General features: G+C 60.8%; 1 protein-coding gene across 16 annotated transcripts in view; it reads right to left on the minus strand.

Moving 5' to 3' along the window:
* Nucleotides 1–663: 663 nt before the first annotated feature.
* Nucleotides 664–27,081, minus strand: part of RGS3 (regulator of G protein signaling 3) — a 193,338-nt gene continuing 166,920 nt past the window's right edge. For 13 of the 16 annotated variants that reach the window (XM_067561509.1, XM_067561511.1, XM_067561510.1 and 10 more), the window contains 6 exons: nucleotides 23,395–24,009; nucleotides 11,222–11,295; nucleotides 5,502–5,603; nucleotides 4,209–4,270; nucleotides 2,672–2,838; nucleotides 664–1,966 (listed from right to left, as the gene is read on the minus strand). In XM_067561509.1, the coding sequence (XP_067417610.1) occupies nucleotides 1,781–1,966; nucleotides 2,672–2,838; nucleotides 4,209–4,270; nucleotides 5,502–5,603; nucleotides 11,222–11,295; nucleotides 23,395–24,009 (1,206 nt within the window). In that variant the 3' untranslated portion in view covers nucleotides 664–1,780. Of the gene's footprint in view, nucleotides 1,967–2,671; nucleotides 2,839–4,208; nucleotides 4,271–5,501; nucleotides 5,604–5,888; nucleotides 6,114–9,272; nucleotides 9,635–11,221; nucleotides 11,296–23,394; nucleotides 24,010–24,314; nucleotides 24,331–27,081 lie in introns of those variants that run through there. The other 3 variants (XM_067561522.1, XM_067561524.1, XM_067561523.1) reach the window with 3 other exon arrangements.

Consider the following 27,081-nt stretch of genomic DNA (forward strand, 5'->3'; position numbering starts at 1 on the left):
CAGCACAGCCAAGACTTCAAATCAGCCACATTTCCCTGTCACTGCTGGTGTTTTTTCATGTTTGGTGTTCCACCGGATAATGAAAATTCTCTAATCCCCTTGGAAATCTGTTCATTTCCACTCTCAGGATCCCAGGCCCTGGCCCAGAGCTGCAATGTTTGGGAGTAGTTTGGTTTTTAAAAAATTCATGGAAACGTCCCTAATGCTCCTGGGGTTTGGAAGGAAAAGCTAGTTGTATTTTTACAAGAGCTAAATCTGGAACGAGGTTAGGCCACGCCCAAACAGTGGGCAATTGGTCCCTTTACACCACGCCCAAGTAGTGGTTGATTGGTCCCTGTGGGCCACACCCAAGACATGATTGATTGGTCCCTTTAGACCACGCCCAAGTAGAGGTGGACTGCTAATCAGGCTGCAGTATGGATTAATTTTTCACACCCATGGAAAAGATGCTGAGTCTTATGGGCCAAGATTTTTTGCTGGCTTTTCTTTAGCTGGAAACACTAGTGGGTCCTTCCTGGGAACTTCACAGTTGAGGAAACTCAGCCCTGCTGGCTTAGGAGTCGATGTTTGGGCCTAGAGGGCAGCCTCGCCTGGCTTTGTGGTCCCAGTTCATATTAACACTGGCCGGCTGTTTGAAGAAACAAACCATGAAGAAAAGGCAGGTACAAGAAATTATATTCTCCTTTTATTTACACTATAACCATGACCTCAACATGTTTTTGTTAGCTGCAGAGATGCTTTGCATTGTAAACCGGGCACTTAGACACAAGACATTCTGTCCAACTCCGGCAGATCCGGCACTAACCACATTTCCCAGACCACAACCTCATTATCCAGAGCAGTGAGAGTGTCTGATTCACACAGCTGTTTATCTACACATTCAAACCCTCTGTCATCACACAACGAGATATACACCCAGAATCTCCCAGCGGCCTGCTGCTAGGGAGACAGAGTTTGTCAAATAAAACCCTCCAAGTTAGAAAATGTTGTCCACGCTCTTATAAGAGATGGCCGTCCATTCCACTGTGGGATTCCAACAAGACACACGGAAATATTGCACTTGTATATTAAGAAAGAAAAGGATGCAAGGAGTTCCTATGACACAGCAACGTGTCCAGCTAGAGGGGGGTCAATAAATAAACTGAGAGGTGTGTGGTGGGTGTGGGGAAAGAACCGGCTCTTGCTGCTCAAGGGGCGCGTCACCACAGACAGACAAAGGAAGTGCCATTCTGTCCCACGATCCGATCGGTAGCCGGTTTGGGAGAAACACACAAGCCAGGCAAGTGCAAGTTCTGCGGGGCTAGGGAGAGCACAGCAGCCCCACTGAAATGGGTTTGGTCCAGTTCAATGTCGGTTGTTGAGACAAGAAGTTCAGGTTCTTGCTGGTTTCCCCTCACCCCAAAGGCCCCCTACCCACCGTCTCAGGGTCACAACAAAGGACAAAGCTCCGGCCAGTGCTTCACAGTAGTCTCGTGGGAGCGTCCCTCCTGGCTCAAACTCACACCAGAGTCATGGCAAAGGCCGTCGTACCAGTGAGATGGTGAGATCCTGAGGCATGGTACAATGGAACAGTACCAGCCTGCTCGGCTCTCCAGCCCCTTTGGTCTCAAGCTCTCTGCCTTTGCCTGTCCACATGCCTGTTTGCTACAGAGATATGGCTTCCATGGGCGTGAATCCCAGCAGGAAGGAATGCTCCCTCATCCAGCTCAGGGAAGACCACCCCCAGTCGATTTCATGTAAACATACAGCTTCCAGGCTGCCCAGAGAGAGTCCTTGGGAACTACAGTGGGGGGCTGGACTTCTTCTGGTTAATTATGTCTAAATAGAGCTCGGAGCGGAGGAAGCGGGGGTAAGAGTCCTTCTCCATGAGCCCATAGATCCGTTTCTGAGCCAGGTCGAAGCAGCTCCGAGTGATGGTCTGCAGGTTCTCTTTGGTGTGCTCCCGCGTGTAGGAATCCAGGTTCACCTGAGGAGGAAGAAGGGACAGTCCCCGTCAGCCGTGTTCCCTGCCAGCCTGGGCAAAGCATCACTCCCTCTCCGTGAGGAAGGGCACTGTCACCACTTGGGGCAGGGCGTTGGCAGGGGCACAGGCCAGGGGACCGGATCTCTCCAAACGGGAGCCAGGGAGGGACTGTTGAATGAGTGTCACGAGGCCCATCCGCAGGAGGGACGTTACTGCGCTCAATACGGGGCCTGCGGGGGTGAGTCACAAGCTGCACGTTACAGGGCGAGAAGGTGTTGCTAATGTAAGGGGTCGGGGCAGCGCAACCCAGCTCTGACATCAGGCCAGCGATGGTCTGACCGTTACCCTCTGGACAACGAGGGTGTGTATTGGCAAGCCGAGGAATTGGAGCCCACCCCTGACACCAGCCGCCAGCCTCGGCCTGTACGAATGCCCATTTCCTGCCCCCAGGCTTTGCACCCGCCAAGGGCCAGTGGCCAGTATCTCCAGAGCAGGCACCAACTGGCCTCTTCGTCCCCCAGCACACAGCAGACCCGGCCGTCTGCATGGTCCCCCATCGCTCGCTGCCATTCTGGCACTGGCATCACAGGCACAAGAACGGCAGTGAGACGCGCCAGGGCCCCAAGCGACTTCCCTTAGCAACATCTGTGCTGGGCAGAACAGAGCTGGGAACTGCCCCGCCCGCCCATGGCCAACGATCCCCGTTACCTCTTTGCATGACTGGATAGCAATGTACTCGGCAAAGATCTTCTTGGCCTTGGACACCATCTTGGACTGGGATTTGATCTTCTTGTACTCCTCGCACGCAAGCCAGAACTCCAGGTTTTCCTCACTGAACTCCGTCCGCAGGAAGGCCCGGAAGGCAGCCAGCCCATCTGTGGGGAGCAGAGACGCGGCTCTACTGCAAGATCCTGGCAGGCAGCCTCCACCACTTCCTCAACGTACAGCGCCTCCGACACCCGCAGCAGCCCCTTACCGAAAACTCTTCCCCCTACCCTGGGGAAACAGCTAATGGGGGAGACCTCCTTGGTTTCAGTCCCTCCGTCTGATGTCTACGTTCTGATCTGGAAATGCTGGCCTTGGGGACGGGCTGGGAGTCAGAGTTTGAATGTCTCCTGCGCCCCGAAGCCCTGCCGGGGACGGGAAGGCTGCGGCTGCTCCGATGCGAAAGCCCCCCCGTGTCACTGCAGCAGTGCCTTCGCCAGCGCCAGCAGGCACCTTTGAGAGGGGAGTTGTGTGCAGCGAAGGCTGCGGCTCTGAGGAAAGCATGTCATCCCAGGGCGGAGCATGTGCTGAGCCCCTCAGAAACACAGAGGGGGCCGGGCAGCGGCCTGATCCGTTCCAAATTGACAGGGAGCCGGGCCAAGCGCGGTAACGTTAACTCTGCCCGCACCGAATCGCCAGCCCTCAGCCCCGCCTCACGTACTGAGCAGCCAAGAATCCGAGGTCTGGTTTCGGGCAGTGCAACAAGCATCTTCTCTAGGGCCCTTCCATTAGCCAGTGCCTTCATCTGAGTGAGCCCGTCCCGGCACCGCGGGATGTGCGTGCGCGTGGTATTGGTAGGTAGGTGTGTGTATGTGGAAATGCAGCCACCTCTGGGGTGGAACACAGGGACAGTTCTGTAGCTGTGGCACCATTTTACGGCAGGAAACGGTAGAAATTTGCATTCCTAGAGCAGCTTCCATCCAAGACTCTCCAAGTGCTTTACACAGATTACTGTCCTACCACTGGAGATGGGCAAATATCACTGTCTCCCTTTCTAGATGGGAACCTGAGACACACAGATTGAAGGGGGACATATCCTGTCAGCATCTGAGCTGGGCACAGGTCACAAGACCCACCGCCCTGTGCCCTCACCATCCGGTAAAACCATCTCCCTCGATCTGAAAGGCATGTTAGCTCCTGCGCTGGGCCACAATCCGACCCGCCCGTGAAGGGAGGAGGTGACATTTCTAGAGCCGCCATTTCTCTGAAGAGGAAGAATCAAGTAACTAATCCAATCATGTGGCTGGAACTGGAGCGCTGCCCCTCGAGAACACGGAGCCCCCTCGGGCAGGCTGCTGCTCCCTGGAGAGTTCCCCAGCCCCACACTGAACCCTCAGCCTGGGGAGCCCCCAGAGGGAATCTTGGGGCCAGAGCAAAGCAACATGCGAAGAGCGAGACAATCCTGCGCTGCCAGTGGAGAACTCAGAGCTGTGCACGTGAACCCCCCCGGCCCCCGCAGGGGGGACCAGCAAACACTTACATTTGTGAAGCAGCAGTTTCTCCAGAGATTCCCCCCACTTGAGAGCTTCCTCCGGGGTCGGCCTGCAACAGAAGGGACCATTCGTTGGAAAGGCAAACTCATGCTCTCGGCTCCCCGTGCCATGGGCTGCCCCTGTTGGCAGAACCTCCCCGCCACCGCCCAGCACGCAGAGAATCAGCGCCGGCACCCCAGTCAGCCAGGACGCAGGCCTCGGCAGCTGCATTTCCAGGGCCCCTGCGAGCAGGTGAGAGCTAAGCAGCCCCCTCCGCCCTGTCTCAGCCCCCCGGGCTGCCTCCTGCTCAGACAACGGGCTGTTGGCAAGATGCTCGGCTAGCAAGTGGTGGGCAGGAGAGAATCCGACACAAGCTCTGGTGGGTGAGCACAGCAAGGGAGTCCAGTCCCAGGTGCTAGCAACGGCTGGCACAGCTCCCAGTCACTCTGCACTGAGCCCGGGATACCAGGGGCCAGCCCTCCAGCACCAGGGCTTTGGGGACAGGCAGCCTGTCCCGGGACCCTGTGCCTTACTGAGCAGGGGAGAGGAGGAGTTGTTTTCCGAGGGGTTACACAAGAGGGGCTGTGCCCTCCCGGTACGCAGACTGAAGCATAGCCCCCTGGGCTCTGAGCCAGGGTGGGACGGCGTAGGGCTGTGGGGAGCCCCCAGAGGGCTCTACGTGCCCCAGTTGCTCCCTGGTTGCTTGGCGGCAGCCTGAAGGGGCTTCTACGTAGCCCGAGGGGCTTGTCAAAGGGTCCTGTTGGTGAGTCAGTGGCCTGGGATCCCAAGGAGGCTTCTGGCGGGTGGCAATAATCCGGGCAGGGGGCAGGTGTGCAGGAGCCCGTCAGTCGAGCCGGGCGCCTTTCTGAGGTCAGAGTGTGCTGGGGGAGCGTGTCCGGCCCGTGTGATGCAGGAGGTCAGACCGGATGCTCACAGTGGTCCATTCTGGCCTTGACACTATACATTTTGGCTAGCGAGACGGCCTGCCCCCTGCTGGCATGGGGGGAAGAGCATCCGGCTCCCACCTCACCCTGGGCATTCACTCAGAGGACAAACGTTTCAAAACCAGCCCCCCAGGTAAGAACGTGGTCTGGGACTTCGCCCCCCTCCACATGGGGTAGCTGGACTGTTCCCGTCCTGCCACCTGGGCACTGGGCACCCCTGGGGCCACCCACTGAGTGCAGCTGTTCAGACAGGCCCCCGGGCTGGGCTGGTTTCACAGCACGCACACCCCCGGCTCAGACAGGGCCCAGCAGAGCAGCTCTGGCAGCGCCCCAGTTCCTCCCAGCCTTGGCACCTACTTGAGGGATTTCATTGCTTTGTCCAGCTTGCTGATGGGGTTGGCTCCCGGAGACTCGTTTCGCCGTCGAAATATCCCCAGCCGGTTCTTCATGTCTTTGGCCCTAGAGAGAAGAGCAAGATTTAGTGCCCTGGGGTGGCCAGCTGTGGTGGGGGGGGACTGGGGAGAGGGGCCCAGAGCAGGGCCCCCTGTTCTCACTCAGGGCAGCTGTCTCTGGAACCAGCTGCCAGGGGGCTGATTAAGTCTCAGCAAGACCCGGAGCAACTTTAGGGCAGCGTGCGAGAACTTCCTCGCACAGCCCGAAGCAGGGGCGAGATGGAGAGGCCAGGACCGGGCCAGCCCGGGTGCAGCCCCCCCTTGCCACGGCCCTGCGCACCCCGACACCTACTCCTTCATGGTGTGTCTGCGGTGCAGGTTCCCGCCGCGTGGCCGCGGCATGCCCAGCAGCACGTCCGAGTGGAACTCCAGGGGCTGGGGCTTGGAGAGGTCTCGGAAGAAGGGCATGGCCGCCCGTCAGCCCTGCCTCGGGCAGCGTCCCCGGCTCCAGGCAGCGATCCCCACGCAGGGGACCCCCAGCCTGGAGCGCAAAGCTCCCCGGCTGGGCAGCAAGCAGGCGAGCGAGCGGCCGGGCCGGAGGCTGCAGGAGTTCTGCCTGCCAGCTCCGTGCTGCGCTCTCGCTCTGGGCCCGCGAGTCAGGAAGTGGGAGGGACCGGGCCGGAGGAGCTGCCAAGGCTCCTCTCCGTGGAGTGACAGAGGCATGTGTGAGTCAGGGCGGTGTCAGCGCCAGCCAGGGCCGCGCTCCAGCTGCGCACAGCCCCACACACGGGCTGCGGCTCTTTATGACGACTCCGCTGCTGGTTGCTGGGGCAACCCTCGGAAGGTGGAAAAAGCAGGCCAGCGGCAGGATACTGGAGCTTTTCAAGAGCCGGGGGGAAGTCAGGCGGGGATTTATGAGCAGCTATTTATAGAGTGCAGGCATCCTCCGGAACGCACGGGCAGAGCAGGGGGCTGGCGGAGCAGGGGTTAACGGCGCAGGGCCCAGCCCCCAGCCCTCGGGAACACGGGTCTGGAGAACCTGGCCTCTGCTCCGAGCTAGACACGGGCTAGGTGCGAGCACTCCTGCCCCGGAGGTCAGTGAGGGGGGCGCCGGGGGCCGCTCAGCTCCGTGAGCAGCCCTGCCCCAGCCCACGGCGCGCACAAAGGGCCAGGCCTGCAGACCAGGCTTGTCGGACCTGTTGGGTCTGCCCAGCACAAGAGCAGCGCTGCTGCCGGGGCCGGCAATGTACACGGTGCTGACAGCAGCGATCCAGCCCTGGCCTCCGTGCACCGCTGGGGAGCTGGCAAAATACTGGCTCTCTCACCGCGTTTCCTAGCCCTTTCTTACAGGGCTGCTGCCTGGTGACTGCCCATGCACAAGGCCCAGGCAGAGACAGGGCTTTGGATGTGGCATTAGCCGACAGCGAGAATACCACAAGGACAGTGGTGCAGGGCGGGTCTGTGGAAAGGGCCCTGATTCTGTAGCCCTGCCTCCGGCACTGACTTGTCGGGGCCTTATGCCGGAGTTACACGCTGTGGGGCAGCCAGGGGCCCAGCTCGCTGTGGGGCTGGAGAGATCCCAGAGTGGACACGGGCAGCCAGTGCAGAACTGCTGGACTTGGCTAGGGGAAACAGCAGCCTCACCACGGGAAAGAGGCAGGGAAAGGCCCAGAGCGGCCAGGCCAGCCCTGGAGGTAGCTACTGCAGCTGTGTCTGAGCCAGACGGATTTACACACACTCGGCTCTGGGAAAGCGCAGAGAGGAACCTGGCGCTCATTTACACCAGCGCCGATTGATAGTCGCTAAGCTCAGGCCAGGGCCGCCTTGGGTCGAACAGGATTTAGCCAGCTGATGACGGGGTCCCGTTAAAGCGGACAAGCCCACTATCCATGCTGGGGTGGGAAGAGCAAGCACAGAGGGGGCGTTGTGCTGTATCTCCTGGAACAGCAGCCAGGGCAGACTGTGCATGGCCCGGGTGAGTCTGATCTGCAGCGTGGATTGTCTGAGCCGAAGCAAAGGTGGGGGAGATCCAGGCCCGTGTGGCACTTTCGCCACCCACCTTCCCTCCTGACAAGGCGCAGGGCATGTCTGTGTCCCAGGCAGATCACAAAAGGCAAGTCAACGGAGCAGCTGCAGCCCGGGCTGCGTGTTCAGTCCGAGTGCTCTGCACCAGCACGTTACCTCCTGAGCACTCCATGTGGCCTGCTCACAGAGTCTCCCCAGCACTAACTACGGGGCAGAGGGCAGCCTGGGGGTGCCCACAACAGGGGCAGTGCAGGACAGTCGCCACCAAGCAGCCGCACATCTGCAGAGTCACAGAAGAGAGGGGTGAGGCAAGGGAAGAGAGAATCCAGGGCTCAGGGGACCACAGAGCTGATGGGCACGGTGTGGACCTGGCCACCGCCCACCACGCAGGGCTCTCCACCCTCGGCCCGGGGCTCGGAGAAGAGAAGCCCCTGGAAAGTGATTCTGGTGTCTGAATGACCAGATGTTGAGCACACTGGCCCTGATCCAGCAAAACACTTATGTATATACCTGGCTTTACGTATATACCTGGCTCCTGCGTGCTGCACCGAGTCATGCACCTAAAGTGAGGCATATGCTTAAGTGCTTTGCTGAATTGGGGTCAGAGCGCTCAGCACCTTGCCGAATGGAACCTCAGTGGCCAAGGCTGGGCAGTGACTCGGACGCTGGTTGCCAGCTGCCAAGTATCAGTCAGAAAGCAACGTGGGAAAACAAGGAATCTCACCCTCCCAACACCATCTGTCTCCCATTACAGCACTGCCAGGAATGCTAATGCCCTGTGCTGTGTTCCAAGGGAGAGCCACACCATGCGATGAAGCAGCCCTACACATTTCAAACCCACAATTGTAGCCATGTTCTTAACTTAGCAACTCAGTGGTTATTCCTCTGCAAAATCATCCCCTGCCGTGTGTATTTACAGTGTCCTTGAGAGGGTTACAAGCCCTCCGCTATTTACAAGCACGCTATTTGTGTTTGAGAGACAGAGGGCATGTGAACATAACCACACACAAATGTCTACATATCAGAGCAGTGCACATTTCTGGCTATAAACAGCTCTGTATCTCTGGCCTGAGACTATGCAGTTCAAGAGAGCGCCCAATGACTTTTCCATTGATCCCACACAAAGAAACAACACCTGACTGGATTCCACATTTACTAACCGCAAGAGACAACTGTCCGATTGTTTTCCTTACACACAATTGCAAATAAATAACAGAAACAGCCCTCCCCAGCCCCCAGCTGGAGAAATCCACAGAACAGCTGTCCGGTCCCCAGTGGATAATTTGCCTCATGGAACATAGCAGCGAAAGTGGCAGCTTGTAAGAAAACTCTCTTTTCTCTTTGACTTCGGGGCTAGTGATTCTTTGCAAATACACGAGGGCCTAGTCGCAGCCAGGCCTCGTGCATTCTGGTTTAGGACAGTCTTGCAAATCTGAAGCTGAAGTCCAAGCACTCATCGAAGGAAAAGGGAGACAGTCAGAAATTCTCACTGCAACGGCGTCTCAGCACTTCACGGCAGCCTGAGGACCCCATCTCTCAGTGCCTGTGCCATGCAGCCACCCTCCGTATGCCAGCCTGCCCAGCGCTCCTGAAATGCCACCTCCAGCACCGGCACACACACACACAAAGACAATAGCCAGCGGCATCACGTCAATTCCTCTGCCCCCCCGGGCTCTGTGCCACCACCCAAAATTGGACAAGAAAGTCCTACCTTTCCAGGTACTTTTCTGAAAAGTCCACCATGGTGTGGTACATTGGGACGCGCCGGTGGGTGAGCGGTGGCTGGAGGGTGCACGGGTTGGGAAGAGAGCCGAGTGCCAGCTCTCAGCTGCAGGCACCAGAAATACTCCACATGGACTGACTGCAAACAAGCTGCTCAGCCAATAGCAGGGCAGCTCGGCGCTGAGCCGCTGCACAGTCAATCTCCTGCTGTCTCCTATTGTCCCAAGGTGAGGACCAGGTGCGGAGCTCTGCAGCTGCCCTTGAGACTGGTCTAAAACGGGAACCCGGGCAAGGCTAAGTCCCCTGCTTCCTTCCCAGCCTGATTCATCTGCGCTGGGTAGCTACACCCCCCGCCCATGCAAAGCAGCGTGGGCAACGTCTCCTTGCTCTGCCCTCAGCGCCGGGTGCGGGAAAAGCAGACTGCGAGGGACGGGTTTTAAATTCAGCTGTCAGGAGGGAATAATCAGAAGTGCAGAACACTGAACCCGGCCACTGCAGTGCTGCTTCCCCACCCCACGTGGCAACATTGCCACCTAGTGGCACTCCCGCGTACTGCTACTTTTAAACCACACCACACAAGTCCTCATGGTGCAACTCTGCTGGGCAGGAAGGACGGTCCAGGGGCAGAGAATGCTTCCCTACCTCCGGGGCCCTGCGAGGAGATGGGCATCACTGGGATAAAAGCAGGGCCCACTGAAGTGACCCCCTTCTGGCTGTGTCAGCCACTCGCTATGCACACATCCTGTAAGCAGACGGGTAACTGCCTGACCTGTGGCTTATCTGCTGCTGTTTACACACGTGCTTTCCATCCACAAGACACTGTGCACCCATTTTTATCTGACAGTAGATACCCCCAGAGTTTCGGTGGCTTCCCCAAGTGAGGTTGAAGGAGGACAGAGCCAATCTGCCAGGGCTGTTGTTTTAACATGCACATTTGGTCCCAGCTTTGCTTTTAAAATGCAAGGCAGTTTTCCCAAAGGAAACCTGAAATGCTGAGCTTAGGTGCTTCCTAGGCGTCTTTCCCCACTGCATTCTAACTGCACGTGTACGAATCAGCCACCGTTACCAAGTTTTCTGTGCAAGAGTCAGGGCAGACTGTTGTGAGGTGTGTAACACTAAACCTGACAAGAAGAGGTGGGGGGGGGTCTGGGTTTCATCTCGAGAAGCAGCCAAAGGTCAGCACAGACCAAGCCTGACCAGCTAGAAAGGACCATCCCGGTATCGTCCTTTGCTGCTCTCATTCTTCTGTTCGTTGCCTGAATCTGCCTCTGGGTTTATCTGGTCAGAGGCTTCTTTGCTGGGAGCCCTTTGCGGTACGGCCTGGGACTGGTAGCAGCTCTAACAGGCCTGGGTCCTTCCTTCCCTGGGATATTAAACATCAGCAGCTGTAAGCCTCCCCGGCCCTGCTCCTCCCCCTCCCCCTGCGTGGGGCCAGCAGGAAGGGGGCTGCAGCTCGCATTTCGCTCACTCGGACTGTCCTCTTTCTGACCTCCGCTTCCCGGCACGGGGAGGGAGTCCTGCCTCCACAGGCCCAAGGAGCAGAGAAGGCCGATTACAAACCCAACCAGGCAAGAAAGAAACAAGCCCCTCACGTATTCCATCCCTGCCCAGGCTGTGCCATGCCTCCAGCCCCGCCCTGACACACGCCTGGTGGGAAGCCCAGCGTCCTGCGAGGACAGCCTGACTTTAGCTACAAATCTAAAGCGAGATCTGACTTTGTTCTGTCCATACCACTCCCTTCCCCCGTGCTACTGAGGTCTGACCACTGCACAGAGCTCTGTCCGGCCCAGCCTAGTTATTTCAGATGCAGACAGACCAGCCTCCCTTCCCGATCGCAGCGAGAGACCTGAGCGGACCCGGGTCTCCAGTTCCTGGGGGCAGAGCAGCCGCGTAGCGCAGACGGGACAACGCTCCGGCCCGCACGTCGCTGCCACTTACAGGTTTTTGCTCCTTTTCTTGCAGAGGGCCTCGTCCCCATCCTCACAGCCGCACTCTTGGTCTGCTCCGCTGAGCTGCGGGGGAGATACAAAAACACTGTCTGCATCCTGGCGCCAGTGTGCGCCCTGAGCCCCCGAGCGGCGCTGTGTGCCCCCCTCCCGCTGGTGAGGCTCTCGGGGACTGCAGTCCAGGGGCATTTGCCGGCAGAGACCGCATGAGCCTGAGGGTCTGGCTGGGGAGGCAACCAGGAGTTATGTGCAGTTCTCTGGCCAGTCCCACTAGCCACTGGGGCCAAGGGCAAACTCCTCAGACGGGGAGTGCAGGTCAAACGCCCAGAGGGGCTGCCCGGGGCAACGGCCGTCCCAGGGCGCTGCCAGCTCCAGCATCCTGCGGGGGGACACAAAGCACAGCTCGGCTGGTCACCCTCTCGGGCTGTCCTGGCCCAGACAGGCCAGCTTCGGCCCTACTCATCTCCACGTGTCTTTCCACCAGGCTGCCCTGCAGCGAGCACCCACAGGGCGCTGCCCGCGTGGAGGTGGAGCAGGGCTGGGTGTGCCAGCCCCCCTGCCCCCCGCCTGCTGCAGGGAGGGGCGACCACCCAGCAAAGAACGGCAGCAGCCCCTGCCAGCCATTCGAGGGGCAGCACTTCACAATGAATGTGACCACAGGCTTCTGCCTCCCCGTGTCCCAGCGGGCCTCCTGACACCCCCACCACAACCCCCCACCACAACAGGCCTCCTGACACCCCCACCACAACCCCCCACCACAACAGGCCTCCTGACACCCCCACCACAACCCCCCACCACAACAGGCCTCCTGACACCCCCACCACAGCCTCCCACCACAACAGACTTCTGCACCTCCTCCTCCTCCCCCCCCCCCCACAATCCCACCCCAACAGGTCTCTGCCCCCCCACACACATTACAACCCCCACCATCCCAACCCCCCACCCCACAGGCTTCTGTCCCCCTGCACACACCAGGTCTCTGCCCCGCACACACAGACACACACACACACACCAGGTTTCCTGACCCCTCCCCTTCCCCAGCCAGGCAGCAGCCAGACCCAAGTTCTCACCCCCACCCCCTCCACAGCACAGGGGGTCCGTCAGGGGGCTGAGGTGAGAGGCCTCAGAGGCAGGGGCCAGGCCTGCCCTCCCAGCTCTGCGCCGGGGCAGGCACTGCCGCTGGAAGGAGGGAGGTGAGCAGGTGGACGTGAGCGAATGACCCAGCCAGCACAGCTGCCCCAGCCGCTTCCATTTCTGGTCACTTCCAGTCCTTCCTGCTGTCCCACGGCCACCTGGGCTCTGCTGCCATGCCCCGAGGAGCCAGCAGAGTGGTTGTGCTGGTGCATCTAAACCCCTGGGGAGCCTCAGCAGGTTGGGCCGGCTGTGAGCAGGAGATGGGAGGCTGGGGAGAAGCAGCCCAGCTGGAGGATCAGGGGTGAGGGAGTTAAACAGTCACCGTTAGGTTTCGGTTAACTCCCGTTGGCACAGGTGGAGCAGGTCACAGCTGGCAGAGTTCTGGCTTCAGGCCCTCCGCAGACTCAGGCAGCCGCCCCCGCATGGGTTACGCTCAGGTCATGGAGCTGGGATTTTCTAACCCAGTTCTGCAGCCAGGGGTGAATGCACAGCCACTGAACCACATCCTGCGAGCAGCCAAGCGCACGGTGGGGCTGTGTGTTGCACTTATCCAAATACCGGGGGGGAGCAGGGGAGAGAGGAAAGGAACCAGGATTCCCAGGCTCAGCCCGTCAGGGCCCCAGAGAGGTCCAGTAACTAAAGGATGCATTTCCTGATTAGGCCCTGCTCCGTGTCTCTCTTTGAAGGGTCCCAGTTGCATGGGCACTCGTCGGAGGGATCAGACTGTAGAAATCTTGCTCATTCAAACCAGGCCTCCTGGGGAAACTCACCACCTTGCCTTGCTCCGGCCCAGCTACTTCTGGAGGCTGGGGTGACCTTGGAACGTGCTAGCTAAGGAAACGAACTCCTGACCCAGAAAGACCAGCTCGGGGAAACACACCCCATCCCTTGATCCGGGCAGGGGAGCCAGAGAGCGACGGCCACGTCAGCTGCTCAGAGAGCGGCTCTGCTCGGGCGGGAACTCAGCTGGGCTCCGGGATCAGCGTCTCTGACTCCTGAGCAAACGGGCTGTTTCCAAGGCCCAGCCAGCTCTGCCGATTGCCCTGGGCTCGGGGAGCCACGCGGAGCTCTCCTGCCTGGACCCCACTGCCTGCAACTGCCACGTTGGCCACATGTTCAAAGTGAGGCACCGACATAAAAGGGACCATGGTGTCGCCTCCAGGCAGAGCACGTCCCCCCAGGCCAGGGCCTGTGACGTGGACCGTGGTCACTCAGCGCTTCCCAGGCAAAGCCAGGGCATTGGCAGCAGCATGCCTGCAGCTAATCAGATGAGGGATAGTGAGTGGAGAGACTGGAGAGGCAGGTCCAGATGCAAGCACAGCTTGGAGGTGTCAGATCCGGGCAAGCCCCAGCCCTCCCCAGCCTCTGCAGGAGCTCCTGTCACTCAGGGCTGAAGTCCTGGGCAGGGGACCTCTCTGTAGATCAGCTGGGCTTCGCTATGGAGCTGGCTTTGCTTTTCTTCCCCTCAGCACATCTGCTGGGTGCAGAGTACAGATGTGCCGTTGCCCCATTCGGCCGGCGTGGACCCAGCTGTGCTCCAGCTGCCAGGGACAGAGCATGGCCTCTGCAGGGCCTGCCAACAGCTGGCTGCCAGTCACTGGAGTTGGCGTGTAATAAATCTAGGACCATGGGGCAAGCGCCGGAGGGCTGGCAAAAGCTGACGTGCCAATTTTTAACAGGGCGAGGGGAATGGCCAGGTAACCGCTGGTAACGAACTCAAAGATGACAGCATAATTCTGCCCTTGAAAAGTTAGGACTCTGCATGTTCTGCTGGGACAGCCAGGCCGGGGCCGAAGAGACGTGTTTTCAGAACCACTCCCCCAATGTGGCAGGGCTGTGCCATGGAGATGGAAGCTGCCCCTCAAGAGGTGCCCCCCTCTGGGCCCGTGGCAGGGTGGGCTCCCCCAGCCCCATTCCTGGCACCCCTGCTCTGCCCGAGGAGTCCGTGCTCCTCTCAGCACCCAGCTGGGCTTGCCCTGTCACCCAGGGGTTTCTCCTGCCCTCCCCTGGATTTACTCATGCGCTTTCCTTTCTTGGCCCCTGGCTCTCACCATTCCTCTGTCCTCCACCACCCGTCCCTCCGCCAGGCTCTCTGGGGCACCCGTCCCTCTCCCAAGCATTCTGTCCTGCCTGGCTCTCTGGACTCTTTGTGGTTCACCCCATGCCCTTTGGGGTCTCCCCCTAAGGTCTGTCTCCCTCTCCAGGATGTCTCGGGTGGATACGGACCAGCAGCTTAGTGGTGGCAGATGCCCAGTGCCATTAGCAGCCCTGAGGCGCCAGCCCCTCATGCTACTGTGTGGCCAGTCTGAATCCAGGGCCGAGGCTCCCAACACAGCAGGGCCCGAGTTGCCTCTAAAGTTAGGAAGAGACACCCCCATTCCTCTGAGCCTCCCTCCTGGCTGCCAGAGGGAGTGAGTGGCCTCATGCCCCAGAGACAGGGGGGCCTTGGCAGCAGGGGAGGGTCTCCCTGGGGCCCATCCCCATGGCCTGGAGCCTCTCGCTGCACACGCAGCTCCGGGATGAGGCTTTGGTTGCAGGCCCCCCTGGCCCCGGGAAGAGCCAAGCTCAGCTCCTGGCACGGCTCCTGAGGGTGACACTTCTTAGTTGTGGCCCCTGGATGTTCGGGGCAGTGGCTGTGGGGCAGGAGGTCCTGTCTGCACGGAGGCTCTCTCTGCCAGTTGCTCAGAGCCAGTGACTGCTCTGCTCTGCTCTGGGAAACCTGCCCGCTCGGAGCGCTCCCCGCCTGCCTTGCATGCCGGCTGAGCCCAGCACTGCACAGGACGAGGGCGTGCTTTCCAAGGTTCCCGGCACCCCGGCCCTACCGTGGGAACATGCTCCCCAGCCCGGCAGCTCTGGACTGGAGGTTTTCGGGACTTCCTTCCATTCTAAGCTTGCGCTTCCGGAGTTTATCAGACCCAAACAATGCAGCCCTCCAATATGGCCCTGGCGAGTGACTGCGATCAAGGCGACTTGCAGCCCTGAGAACATTTCCTTCCATTGTCGGGAAAGGCTCCACTTCCGCATGGAGACAAAAGGCAGACTGCAGCCTAATCTCAGCCTGAACTGTCCCAGTCCTGGCCAGAGCTCCCACCCCCAACACGGCTTTAAAACAACCTCTGAATCCCAGCACCAGGCAAGCAGGGGAGTGAGAGAGCTGCAGGGGAGACTGCACCAGACACAAAGGGGTTAAAAGGGGCCAGCGACAGCCCCCACATGTGCTGGACACACCATGCATACAAGGAACTTTGGGTGCTTTAGGAAGAAAACCCCTTAGGTTTTCTGGTAGCACTGTGCAGATGGAGACACCCCCACCTTCCTACTGCTGAGGATTCTGGGAGGTGTAGTCCAACAGGCACTTCCTGTTCTAACTATGACCAGCCAGTGTCTTGGCAGATGAAAGGAGTCAGTCAGTCCATGGTGCTTGGCAGTTGTGTGGGAGAAGAGCCCAATGCATGAGTGGCTACACATTTAGTCGCCAGATGGAGGTTGGAGCACACTCCGCTTCCTGGCTCGCCTACCGGCCTCCCCCTGGGCTCTGATGACTCTCCCTGATGACTGCACCAGCCTTAACCTGGCTTCTGCAGGCTGAGCGGCTGCGGACGGGGCTCTCCCATTGTCAGGGGAATGCTGAACTTCTTGAGATCCTGCTTGACCATACCACTGTATCGGAGCTTTGGCCTTCCTCTGCATCGTGGGTAGTTCTTGAGTTGGCCACAGAGCACAACCTTGAGGTATGCGCTCCATGTGTCCCAGCCAGCGAAGCCTGCGAGCGTCCAGCATGGTCTGCATAGACTGCAGGCCAGGTCTCTAATGGGTCTCAGTGTTAGCGAACCGCTGGTCCCAAGTGACTCCAAGGGTTTTTCGGAGACAGCGAAGGTGGAAGCTGTTCAATCTCCGCTCCTGCGTGGAGTACGTGACCAGCTTTCACAGCTGTAATGGAGGGTACAAAGGACACAAGCCTGATGAACGGACACCTTTGTATTCAGGGTTAGCAGCTTGTTGTTCCGGACACGTGAAGTAAGTTTGCCAAAGGTGACAGAGGCTTTGCTGATTCTTGCATCAAGTTCTGTATCCAGACTAAGCCATGGTCTACACTTACCCCGGCGATTCGGCGGCAGTCGACGGGAGTTACACAAAGTACGCAAAGAACCTGCGTAACTCTCATTGACTGCTGTGCTTCTCTTCTGCGCGCCGTCTTCACTACACTGCGCCAATGGGAACTGTGTTCCCATCGACGCAGCGCTACGCCACTTGAGGTGGTTTTAGTACATCAACTTCTGGATTGACAGAGTGAGTCTTCACTGACCACTCAGTCGATCCAGATAAGTCAATCTGACGGCAATGACTTTGCCGCCGTCAGTGTAGACATAGCCTAAATGAGCTGGTTAAAGGTAAGCCAAGATAGCAGAAGTGATCCACATTGTCCAGAACTTCATTACTGATGTAGACTTTAGGAGGGATGTTGCTGCCCTGTGACATGACGACTGTTTTCCTGATAATGATTACCATGCCAAACTTGATACATGCATCAGAGAACTTATCTTCATGACCTGCAATTCATAGGTGAATTAGAGGCGAACGAAATGTCATCTGCAAAGAGCAGATCCCAAATTGTGAGCTGGGTGACACACCTTTTGCTCTGAAATCACCTGCGGTTAAACAAACTGCCATCCGTCCTCGATGCAGTTAGTACGCCAGGGTGATCATTTCCAAACGCGTACTTAAGAAGAATAGAAAAGTTGCCAAAGCCGGTAGGTGCTGAGATGCAGCCTTGCTTCATGTCAGTATCAACGATAAACTCAGAGAGTTGCCTGTGTTCCCTCATGGAACTCCTTAAACAGAGAGAGCACTTTTTGTGGACAGCCGATTTTCAATGGGATCTTGGATATGCCATTGCTGCTAAACGTGTCGAAGGCCTTTCGTAGGTCAACAAACGCTACGTAGAGAGATGCTTGTTGTTCATGGCTGTCTTCTTGCAGCAAGCGCGTTGGGAAGGGCGTGTCAGTCGTGGAGCGTCCAGCTCTGAACCTGCACTGGTTCTCAGGATAAACTCTCTCAGCAGGGACGTGGAGTCGTTTCAGCAAGACCCTTGCAAGCACCTTGCCAATCACGCTGAGCAGAGATGTCCCGCGGTAGCTGTGGTAGTCTGCTCTGTCCCCTGTATGTTTTATAAAGTAATTCTGTCAGAGTCCTTCATGCTGGTGATGCTGAGGTGAAGTTTGCCCTTTGGCTTCTTTTGAAGATGTAATTGGAGCTTGGCCCTGACAAGGGCAGGGAAGTGTTGCAATCAGCGCTGTGCATTGCTCGAGCATGCAGGACATCGCCAATGTTTCTGCAATGCATCAGGGTGAGGTCAAGCTGATGCCATTGTCCGGAGCGGGGGTGTCCCATGTGACCTCGCTGCCCCTGCTGCCGCAAAATAGGTATTCAAGACAACCAGCTCACGAGGGGCGCAGAGCTCAGGGACATGCTGGCCATTTTCGTTAAGGCTGCCTGTGCCATGGTGGCCAGTGATGTGTCTCCAGTGCTCCCCGTCCTTGCCCCCACGGCCACTGAAATCACCAAGAACAGCGTGTCTGTGCCTTACGGGGACATTCCTGATGGTTTGGTCCAGGTGAGACTAGAACACATCTTTTTGCTGTTTCGAGTAGTGGAGTGTTGGGCCGTAGATGGACAGAGAAGTCAGGGTTCCCGAGCTGGTGTTCACATCCTCTCGTTACTAAATATCATGCGCTAAGGACAGGCTCCTTGACAGCAAATCTGACACCGTGCATCCCTGGGTCATCAGCAGGTTTCCCAGACCAGCAGAGGTGATCGTTTACCTCACCCAGTGAACCAGCTTCCGAAAGTCTTGTCTGACTGAGGGCTGCAGTATCAACGCCCAGGCGATGTAGTTCTCTATCATTGCGGCTGGTCTCCGAAGTTCATGTCTTTCAGTTCAGGTCCAGTTAACAGGGTAGGGACATTCCAGCGAGCAATGGTTAATGTAGAGCCGGGTAAGAAAAGGTTGGAAAGGAACGTTTTTAGCCCACCTTTTCTAGGCCTTCCCCAACCTGGGGCAAGCAGGCTACCCCTGAACAGGGCTGCTTGGACATCTGAGCCACTGCCGCTGCCTGGGGCCTGCACCACCAGGACGAATGACCTTTGACATGTATGCCTGCCTAGGCAAAGCCAGGAAGGAAGGGGTTGCCATAGGCCCTCCAACCTTCTCTCTCGCAGGGACTATAGAACTCCAATGGCGAGACGAAGGGCAAGACAACTGATTTAGGCCTGTTGCAGCTTCTAGCCGGAACAGCACTCTGCATTGAAGGAAGAGCCCACCTCATCGTGTCGGCACCTGCGCCTTTTCTACATGGGTGTGGACCCAGGAGCGTGGGTACCACTGGCCAACAGGATACTGGCTCATCCACTTTTCTGGGGACATTTCCTTCATCCAGGAGGTTCCACGACCCCTGCCCTGGGCACCACTGGGGCTTCCCCAGGGAAGACAGGTTACTGACCGGGCCTGGCGCTCCCCGTTGCTTCGCTGACTGCAGCGTCTACGCATCCAGTGGTGAATCCCAGCGGGACCGGCCAGACCTGCCCTGTTCTAAGTAGATTATAATTAGAACTACCACTAGCAGGCACTGGGTGGGCAGGTTACATGCCGTGCTTGCTTCCCAGACACTGGTAAACCCCTGGAGTATTTGCCGCTGAAGGGTGGTGGATAGAAGATGAAAGGGCCCCGGGTGCCTCTCTGCTGCACACCAGGCCCTCCAACGGGGCTGCTGCTGGGCACGTGTCGTGTGCCCATCTCCAGCATCAGCATTCAGGGCTGACCCCCAGGCTTGGCCAGACCCCCTGAGCGATTCATCCCTATCAGGAACCACAACGGTCTCAGCTTCCGCGGGGTGGGTGGCTTCCCGAGGTGGCACGGCAGCAATGACAGTCCCATGCCAATGTCCCGTGGCCAGAGATGGCCTCACCCGCCCTGCTGTAATCTCTGGGTAGCTGGGAGCATGATAAGATAGAAGCTCGGGGAACTGCCCAGAGTCACTGAAGGTCCCCTGGGCAGCAGCTGGGAGGCGTGGGGTCTGCAGGCTGGGGGGTTACTCGCAGCTAGGAGGTGCGAGGTCGCTGGTCCCCGGGCCCTGTGCAATCCCCAGCGGGGGGCAGTGGTAAGAAAAGAAGGGGACAAACTAACCTAAGCGTAACTCGACCACAGAACTGGTCCCAGACCTGCACCCCACCTGGTCTCCCTCGCCTCTGCTGTGTCTCAGCCCCCACGAACCCACAGGGGACGTCCCAGCAGTGCAGGGCAGAGGGAGCAAAGCTACCCAGCCCTGCTGCCGGAGTCACAGGAAGATCGAGGGGCTCCCCTGGCGCAGCGGGAGGGAGCCCTGCCCGCGACACGCTCAGCCAGAGCACAGCCAGGGCAGACCCGTTCTCTTCTGCGACTGACGGAGCAGTGGGAGCAGGGCACGGAGCGGCACGGCTCGGCACCGCCACCTTGGCAGCCTGGGGAGAGATTCCTGCAGGCCGGCGAGCGACAGAGATCAGCTGGACGAATAGAGCTTGCGAATAGGAGGCCATTGCTGATGAGCACAATAGGGCGCTCTCACATGGAGTGAGCCGGACAGGGGGGCTCTGACCCACACCCAGGGGCCCAGCAGTTCTCCTGGGGCACCATCAGCAGCACTGATGCCGGGGTTTGCTCCTCTGGGAGCGGCCCTGACCCGCAGTGTGCTGCAGCAGGGTTCAGGACACGGCACTAGAGCCAGAGGTCAGCCTGGGGCGCTGGGGTCCAGCCGATCACAAGGAGCCGGTCGCCAGGCTGGCCCCCTGCCCGGGAGATTCCTGCTGGCGCTGACTGGCCGGGCGTCCCCGCCACAAAGCAGGCGGCGTCGGAGCCGGGCTGGGAAGCCTGATCTCCCCCGGCACACGCAGAAGGGGGTGCTGAGCCCACGCCGCGCTACCGCCCCTTGGGGGCTGGGCTCTCCCCCTGCCGCCGGGGGGCTGGGCACAACGGGACGAGACCCGCTAGCCACTGCAACGTGAGCCAGGCCAGGGGACCCAGGCTGCTGCAGAGCTCCCCACGGAGCAGGAGCAAGCCCCACAGGGCTCGCACACCCAGCACAGGTCAGCTCTCCACCTGCACCCCGTCTGCACTGGCACAGGCCTTCCTGCCTGATCAGCTCTGCACCCGCCAGCAAACACGCCGGCCCACGGCGCCACGGGGAGCACGGCGCTGCCTGAGCCCAGGCAGACATGGCCGACCGCGAGCAGGCGAAGCAAGGAGCCTGGCTCCTAGGAGAGGCGGGATGGGGGCTCTTCTGAATACCTGGCGGCAACCAGGAGGCAGGTGTGCGACACACCCCAGAGGCGCTGGCCGGCAGCACCCAGGGGCTCTGATATGGAAAGGCTTCCTGAGACCACTGGGGGGCAGCAGTGAGCTTCCAATGCTGTCCTCGGGCAGCTGGGCAGGAGTCGGTGCCTGGGATAGTGAAGGGGCAGGGCCGGATCCGGGCAGGAGCTGCCCACAGAGCCCGCAGGCCAGCCTGGTAACTACCCAGCGAGCCCAGCTGTGGAGCTGAGCGCCGGACAGGGCAGGGCCGGGCAGCGGGACAAGCAGCAGCTCTCGGGCAAGGCTGGAACCTAGGAACAAACTCCCAGCTGGCGAGAAGCTGCCCTGGGGACAGCAGAACGGAGCCTGGGTCCCCCTGCTCCAGAAGCCCAGACAGTCCCTGAGCCCCAGGCCAATGGCCAGTAGCTGCCTGTCTGAGCCCCTCTCACCTCGCCGCGCAGAGGCAGCACAGCCATGCCCGTCCCGCAGGGCCGAGGCCATGCTAGCTAGTTCCCGTGCAGGGTGGCTAGCTCCCGTGCAGCGTGGCTAGTTCCCGTGCAGGGTGGCTCGCTCCCGTGCATCTCCTGGGCTGGGAGCGGAGCAGGCCCCAGCGGGACATGGCCTTTCTCAGCAGTGCTGGGCCTAGCTGCCCCTAGCTTCTGACCTGGGAGCAGGACGAGCCGAGAGCCATGCCGAGCCCCGCCGCCTCTCCCACACTCCGACCCCCAGAGCCGCTCCGGGGCTGGCGGGGGCGAAGGGGAGGAGCTGGGGCGAATCAAGCTGCTTCCACTGAGCCCCTGCGGCGCCGGAGGGCTGCCCAGAGCGCTGGCCGAGCCTGAATGGATCCAGATGCCAGAGGCAGCAGCAGCGACGCCTCCCTAGCAAAGCCCTGCCCCGGCCCAGAGGGGTCCCTCTGCCTCGCAGCCCACGGGCGCCGCTCTCTGCTCTGAGCCAGCAGAAAGGAGCCGAGCTGTAGGCCTGGGGTCCCCGCCCCAGTGCCCCATGAGCAACGTCAGCCAGAGAGGCCTGGCCGGATGCACCTGGGACGTCGCAGGGACGGGACAGAGCTGCTGCCAGGCAGGCCCGTGCACTGCCGGGGCCCCAGGAGGGCTGGCCTGGCCGCTGGAGCTGGGGCAGCAGCTCCGCACTGACTCCCGGGAGCGAGTCACCCGCTGGCAGCTCCCAGCAGAACGTGCCCCCGGGGGATAGCGCTGCTCCCCCCACAGCTCCGCCAGCGCCCCTCACTCCCAACCCGCAGCCCCTGCTACCCCAGCCCTGGGGCCCCCACACAGCTCTGCCGGCCCCCCTCAGGCCTGACCTGCAGCCCCCCCCCCTGTTCTCGCTGGGGCCGTCAGCGAGAGGATTTGTTGGCAGAGATGCTTTTCCCTTCCGCCCATCCCGCAGTGATGTCATAAGACACAGCTAACATCACCCTCGTTTCCATGGCAACACACTGATGGCACACGCCCGGGAGTGGGACTCCGGTGCAGGACAGCAGCCGCCGGAGCCGCGCCAGAGCCGCCAGCAGGAGGGGGGAGGCTGCAAGGCAAACCACCAGGCTCCAGCACCTGGCCTTCCCCTCCCCCTGCTGGGCCCTCATTAAAGGGCCAGACCCTCGAGGTGTAGCTGGGCCATGGGGGGCTGGGGCTGGCTGCACCCCCAGGCCAGGCAGAGGTGGGAGGAGAGACAGGCAGTTCCTGCCCCTTGCACAGGGCTCAGCTGCTGCCAGGTGTGGGTCGAGGAGGAGCGTGTCTGCGGGGCACGCCTGGGCCAGCCCCCGCAGCACTGAGCAGGGATCCCGGGGGGCAGGGGCGGGGGGGGGGAAAGGAGGGGGCCTGTGTGAGAGCCGGGACCGAACCTTAAACATCTGGCCGGGCAGGAAGCTGCTGAGGGGAGGAGATCAGACAGCGCTGCCGGAGGAGCGGGAGCCAGACGATGACCTCACGGGCCCAGTCGCCCTTCCCGGTCCCCTGCCAGGCAGCTGAGCCCAGCACCTGCGATCTGCTGGGCAGATGGGGCTCCAGGCTGCGCCCTGCTTTCCTGTGCCCCGGGTGCCAGGAGCGCTGGCTCTGGAAGCACTGCCACTGAGGGGGTGGCTGGGTCCCAGGAGCCCCGGGCTGGACACGGGGGCAGAATTTGCACTGGGCTGCCTGGAGGGGCACCAAACCTACCCCCCAAACCAGGGGAGGGTTGGCAGCTCCCTGAATGCCCAGCGTGCCCCTGCCATGCTGCTGCCCGGAGCGCACAGGGGCAGTCGCAGCCCTGCCATGGGGCGGGAGTTTGGGGAAGCTGGGCTGGTGCCTGGCCCTGGCGCTCCCCGAGTGAAGAGACTCGCCCTCCATGGGCAGCGTGGGCACAGGGTGAGGATGGGGGGGTGCATGTCACTCCCCAGCGACTGGCTTGCAGAGACACAGGCCCGTCAGGATGGGGTGTTCTCTGTCAGCTCTATGCCAACCCCCCAACCAGGCCCTCGCCCTGCAGCCCTGGGACTGGATCTGCCCAGGGCCAGGCAGACGGGGAAGGCATCAGTCCAGCCTGCCCCCTTCTCTCAGGCCTGGGGAGCCTGAGGCTTGGAGGGACCCTCAAACCCTGCCGAGACAGAGCTGCCAGCCCTCCTGAAAGCAGCACGCCCCGATCCGCCCCCAGCCCCCCTCCCCCCCCCAGCGCGAGGGAGGGCAGCCCTGGCACAGGGGCTCTGGCTCACGTACCTTCCTGGGCCCGGAGAAGAGGAGACTGAGCTGGTGAATGGAGCCCCCGTTCTTGGTGAGCTCCTTCTTGAGGGTGCGGGGCGAGGGCAGCGCCCAGCGGGCCGAGGGGCCCTGGCTGTCCGTGCAGTTGAGGGTGGTGTCGGAGGTGAAGCAGTGGCCCTTGGCCTCCTGCAGCAGGCTGCCCTCGCTGTGCGTGCGGCGCCGCAGGGAGCCCTGCACCGTCAGCGTGTGGGCCGGCGTGCAGCCCACCGGCTCGATCATGCTGCAGCGCTTCGCCGGGTAGTGCTCGTTGCCGTCCTCCTCCTCCTCCTCTTCTTCCTCCTCCTCGTCGTCCTCCTCATCCTCCCCGTCCGTTGGGCTGTCCGCGCTCTCTGCGCTCTGGCTGAAGCTGCTGTCCAGCCGCAGCTCCGGGATCACAAAGGCCGAGCTGCAGCCAGGCTGCTGGGCCGGAGTCACGGCCTTCTCCTCCTCCGGCGGGGCTCCCGGGGCAGCCGGGACGGGCTCCTCCAACACCCCCTCCGCTGCCCCCTCTGCGGCAGGGCGGGCATCGCCCCCTGCCACCTGCTCCTCCTTCGGGGGCATCGCCCTCAGCTTCTCGGCATCCGTCTCCAGCATCTGCCGGGGAAAGACAGGACAAAAGGGAAAAATGAGGGGCCAAGGGGAGTCAGGAACTTCCCCCATTGTGCCAAGGGGAGTTGGGAACATCCCCCACAGGCCCTGTGCCAAGGGAAGTCAGAAACATCCTCCAGCATCCCAGGGGCAGAGATGACCCATGCCTGTTGATAGTGGGGGGCAGAGTGAGGGCAGCCGGCTTGAGCAGTGCTACTGAGCATGCTCAGTCCATGAGCTGCAAATCTGGGGGAGCACGTGACCCCGTGTGACCCCCCCCCCACGCGTTGCCTCTGCCTGGGGGCATGTACCAAGGGATCTCTCGCTTTCTAGTCCCCCAATACACCGGGCGGGCCCCAGCCCAGTCCCCGAAGGGCTGAGCCAGCTCCACACTGGGGCAGCTCTGCCCCCGCTGGTGCCAGGGGAGGTTCCCCGTCTGCTGCCAGGGCATGCGGCGCTGGGCAACATCCTCGAGCCCCAATCCCCTCCCCACAGAACGCGAGGATTTGTTATCTGCATCAGCCGGGCCCGGGCACGCCAGCCCCTCCTTGCCAGCAGCACGAGGGTGAGGCATGCCGCCCGGGAGCAGGGTGGGCAGGCGATGGCACAGGCGCACTCAGCCTCCGAGCTAGGGGCGAGCCCCGGGACCTCTGCTGCAGCCTGCACGGCCCTTTAGCCAGCAGCTGGGTGGCGCCGTGGCTCTGCAGGGGCCCTTGTGGAGCACAGGGCTTCAAACGCACCAACAGCACCAGTCTGTGCCCAATGACCCCCCGCCCCGGTCTGTCCCACGGGCCCCCCTGGCAAGGGGCTTGGGCTGCTTGCAAGCAGGGCGCCTTACGTCGCCCAAACCAGAGCCGCTCAGACGTTCCCCTCTGAGTGCCAGGGCCAGGCCCCGGCTGTGGGAGCCCCGGGCAAGGCGGCCCCGCTCGGAGAGCTGCAAACACGGGCGGTGCGGGCAAGGCACTGGAGAGGGCACAAGGCCAGGCCGGCTTGTCACAGTCTGGCTCTGGGAGCCTGGCACCGGTTCCCGACTCACCCTTACCCTCCCTCACATCCCAGCACCCGCCGCCACTTGGCTCACCTCCCGGAGACCCCGCGGAGCTGGGCCCAGCTCTCTGAGCGCCAGGGGCCAGGTGCAGTGGGGTGAAACCGGCAGTGAAACCAGACACACTCGTCTGGCAGCTCCTGCCCCGCCTGCGCCACGGGAACAAAACGCAAAGGGGAAGTGCCAGCTCCCATTCAGCTGCTGATTGCCCGAGGCTCAGCCCGGCCCGGGCCTGCACTCACAGCCTGCCTGGGCTGGCTCTTGGTTCCCCGATCCCAGCCCTCGCTGCCTGGGGCTCCCCTGGCTCTCGGGAGCCGCGTTCCCATCCCCCTGCAGTGCTATGGGGCTCCCCGTCCCGGCAGCACCGCTCGCTGTGGGGCGCTCGTAAGTCAGGCCTCAGAAAACTCAGATCTTTTCAATGAAGCTGCTGGGTTCATTCTTTGCCTTCTGGTGCCCGGGAGCTAGGGAGAGTGGGACAGCCGGGGACAACGCCAAAGGAACCAGCTGCTCCTGCGCTGAGCCCACCGCAGGGAGGAAGGGCCCAATCCTGCACCTCCAGCCCACAGGCAGCCTCGGGAGCAAAGGGGGCTCACCCGCCACCCGCTCAGGACCCAGCGACAAACAGGCAGCAATAAAAGGCCCTGGGGGTGGGGCGAGTGGGTGAGGTGCACCAGGAAGGGTGAGCGCGACCTGACTGAGAAACCCCCTGGCAACCAAAACCTCAGCGGGTTGAAGAAGCCCCACATGGAATCTCATCGGGTCCGGCCCCATGGCCCAGTTTGGTCACACGTGGCTGCCACTGTCAGACCCCCAGTGGGCAGGATGCCAGGCTAGCCCTCTGCATGACGTGCGCAGAAATCAGGAGCTGGCTCCATGGCCGCACACAGCACGGCTGCTCTCCCCCAGGCCATCTCGGCACCTGCTGTCAGGCAAGGACCTCTCTGATAGCTCCAATCTACAGGGCACCAGCACAAATGGGGACAACGGGGCTGAAATCAAGGCCTGCGTCTAGGATCCTGACTGCCCCGTCCCTCTGGAGAGAGGCCAGCATCCAGTGCGCGGTGCAGCCTCCCGCTTAGCCAAGGCATCTGGAGCCGGGGGCACGTAGGGCCAGGCCAGCCACCGTCAGATGCTGCAGCTCTAGCAACTTCACCAGAAGCACCAGTGGGTCTGGCTGCTGTCTGCGGCCCCAGCTCATGGGTTTTGACAAGGTACAAAAGGGAGCTGGAAAGAGCGGGGTGGTTCCACCAAAAAGGGCTGCTGAGCCCGCCGCAGGACTGGGCTGCGATCTGGCCGAGATCAAGAGGAGGATGGAATAAAAAATTAACGAACCAAGGTTGGCGTGTCAGAAACTCGGCCTAACTGGTGAACAGACTAATGCAGGGTGGCCTGTTCCGCTCACCCCCACGCCATGCTGGGGTCCCGACCCAGAGGTGGGGGAGAATCAAAATGGTGAAGACGAGGGGACTGGAAGAAGCAAGTTTTATACTCAACGCCTGCCACCCCCACCGTTTCCTTGGGCCCCAGCATCGACTTTGACACTGTTTGTCCCAATTCCAAAAGGCATCCTGGCCAGAGCAGGCCAGAAAGAGGGACCCAGGTGTCAGGGCCTCCTCCGCCAGCTTTGTCTGAACCCTGAACACCACCTGGAATGTCTCACCCCTCCGCGCGTGTCATTTCCCTCCCCATCTTACGTCTTCTCTTCCTTCTCTCCCTCTTCTTGCCTTCTGTTTAATAAGAATCTGGCTGGGCCGGCCAAGCCTGCATCTTTCGCAGCGCTGCGGCGAGCCTGTGACCAGAAAGGCAGCTAAAAGCAATACCCTAAAGGCTGGGCCAAGTTTGCCAGGTCTCAGAGTAGCTCATCAGACCAGGGGGTTCTCCAGCAGGGAGGCTGCCAGGAAGAGTCGGCCCCAGAGACAGAAGCTGCGTTTTTCTACCTTTGCTGCTGTTCTGCGTTTCTTTTTGTGGGTGTTTCTCTTGTTTTGTTCTAATGGAAGCAGGCTTGGACCTTAACACAGCTCCAGCCCATCTCA

This window comes from Emydura macquarii, unplaced genomic scaffold (genome assembly GCF_026122565.2).
Source record: "Emydura macquarii macquarii isolate MOO-44397 ecotype Brisbane River unplaced genomic scaffold, CSIRO-AGI_Emac_v2 contig_2417, whole genome shotgun sequence".
Lineage (NCBI taxonomy): Eukaryota > Metazoa > Chordata > Testudines > Chelidae > Emydura > Emydura macquarii.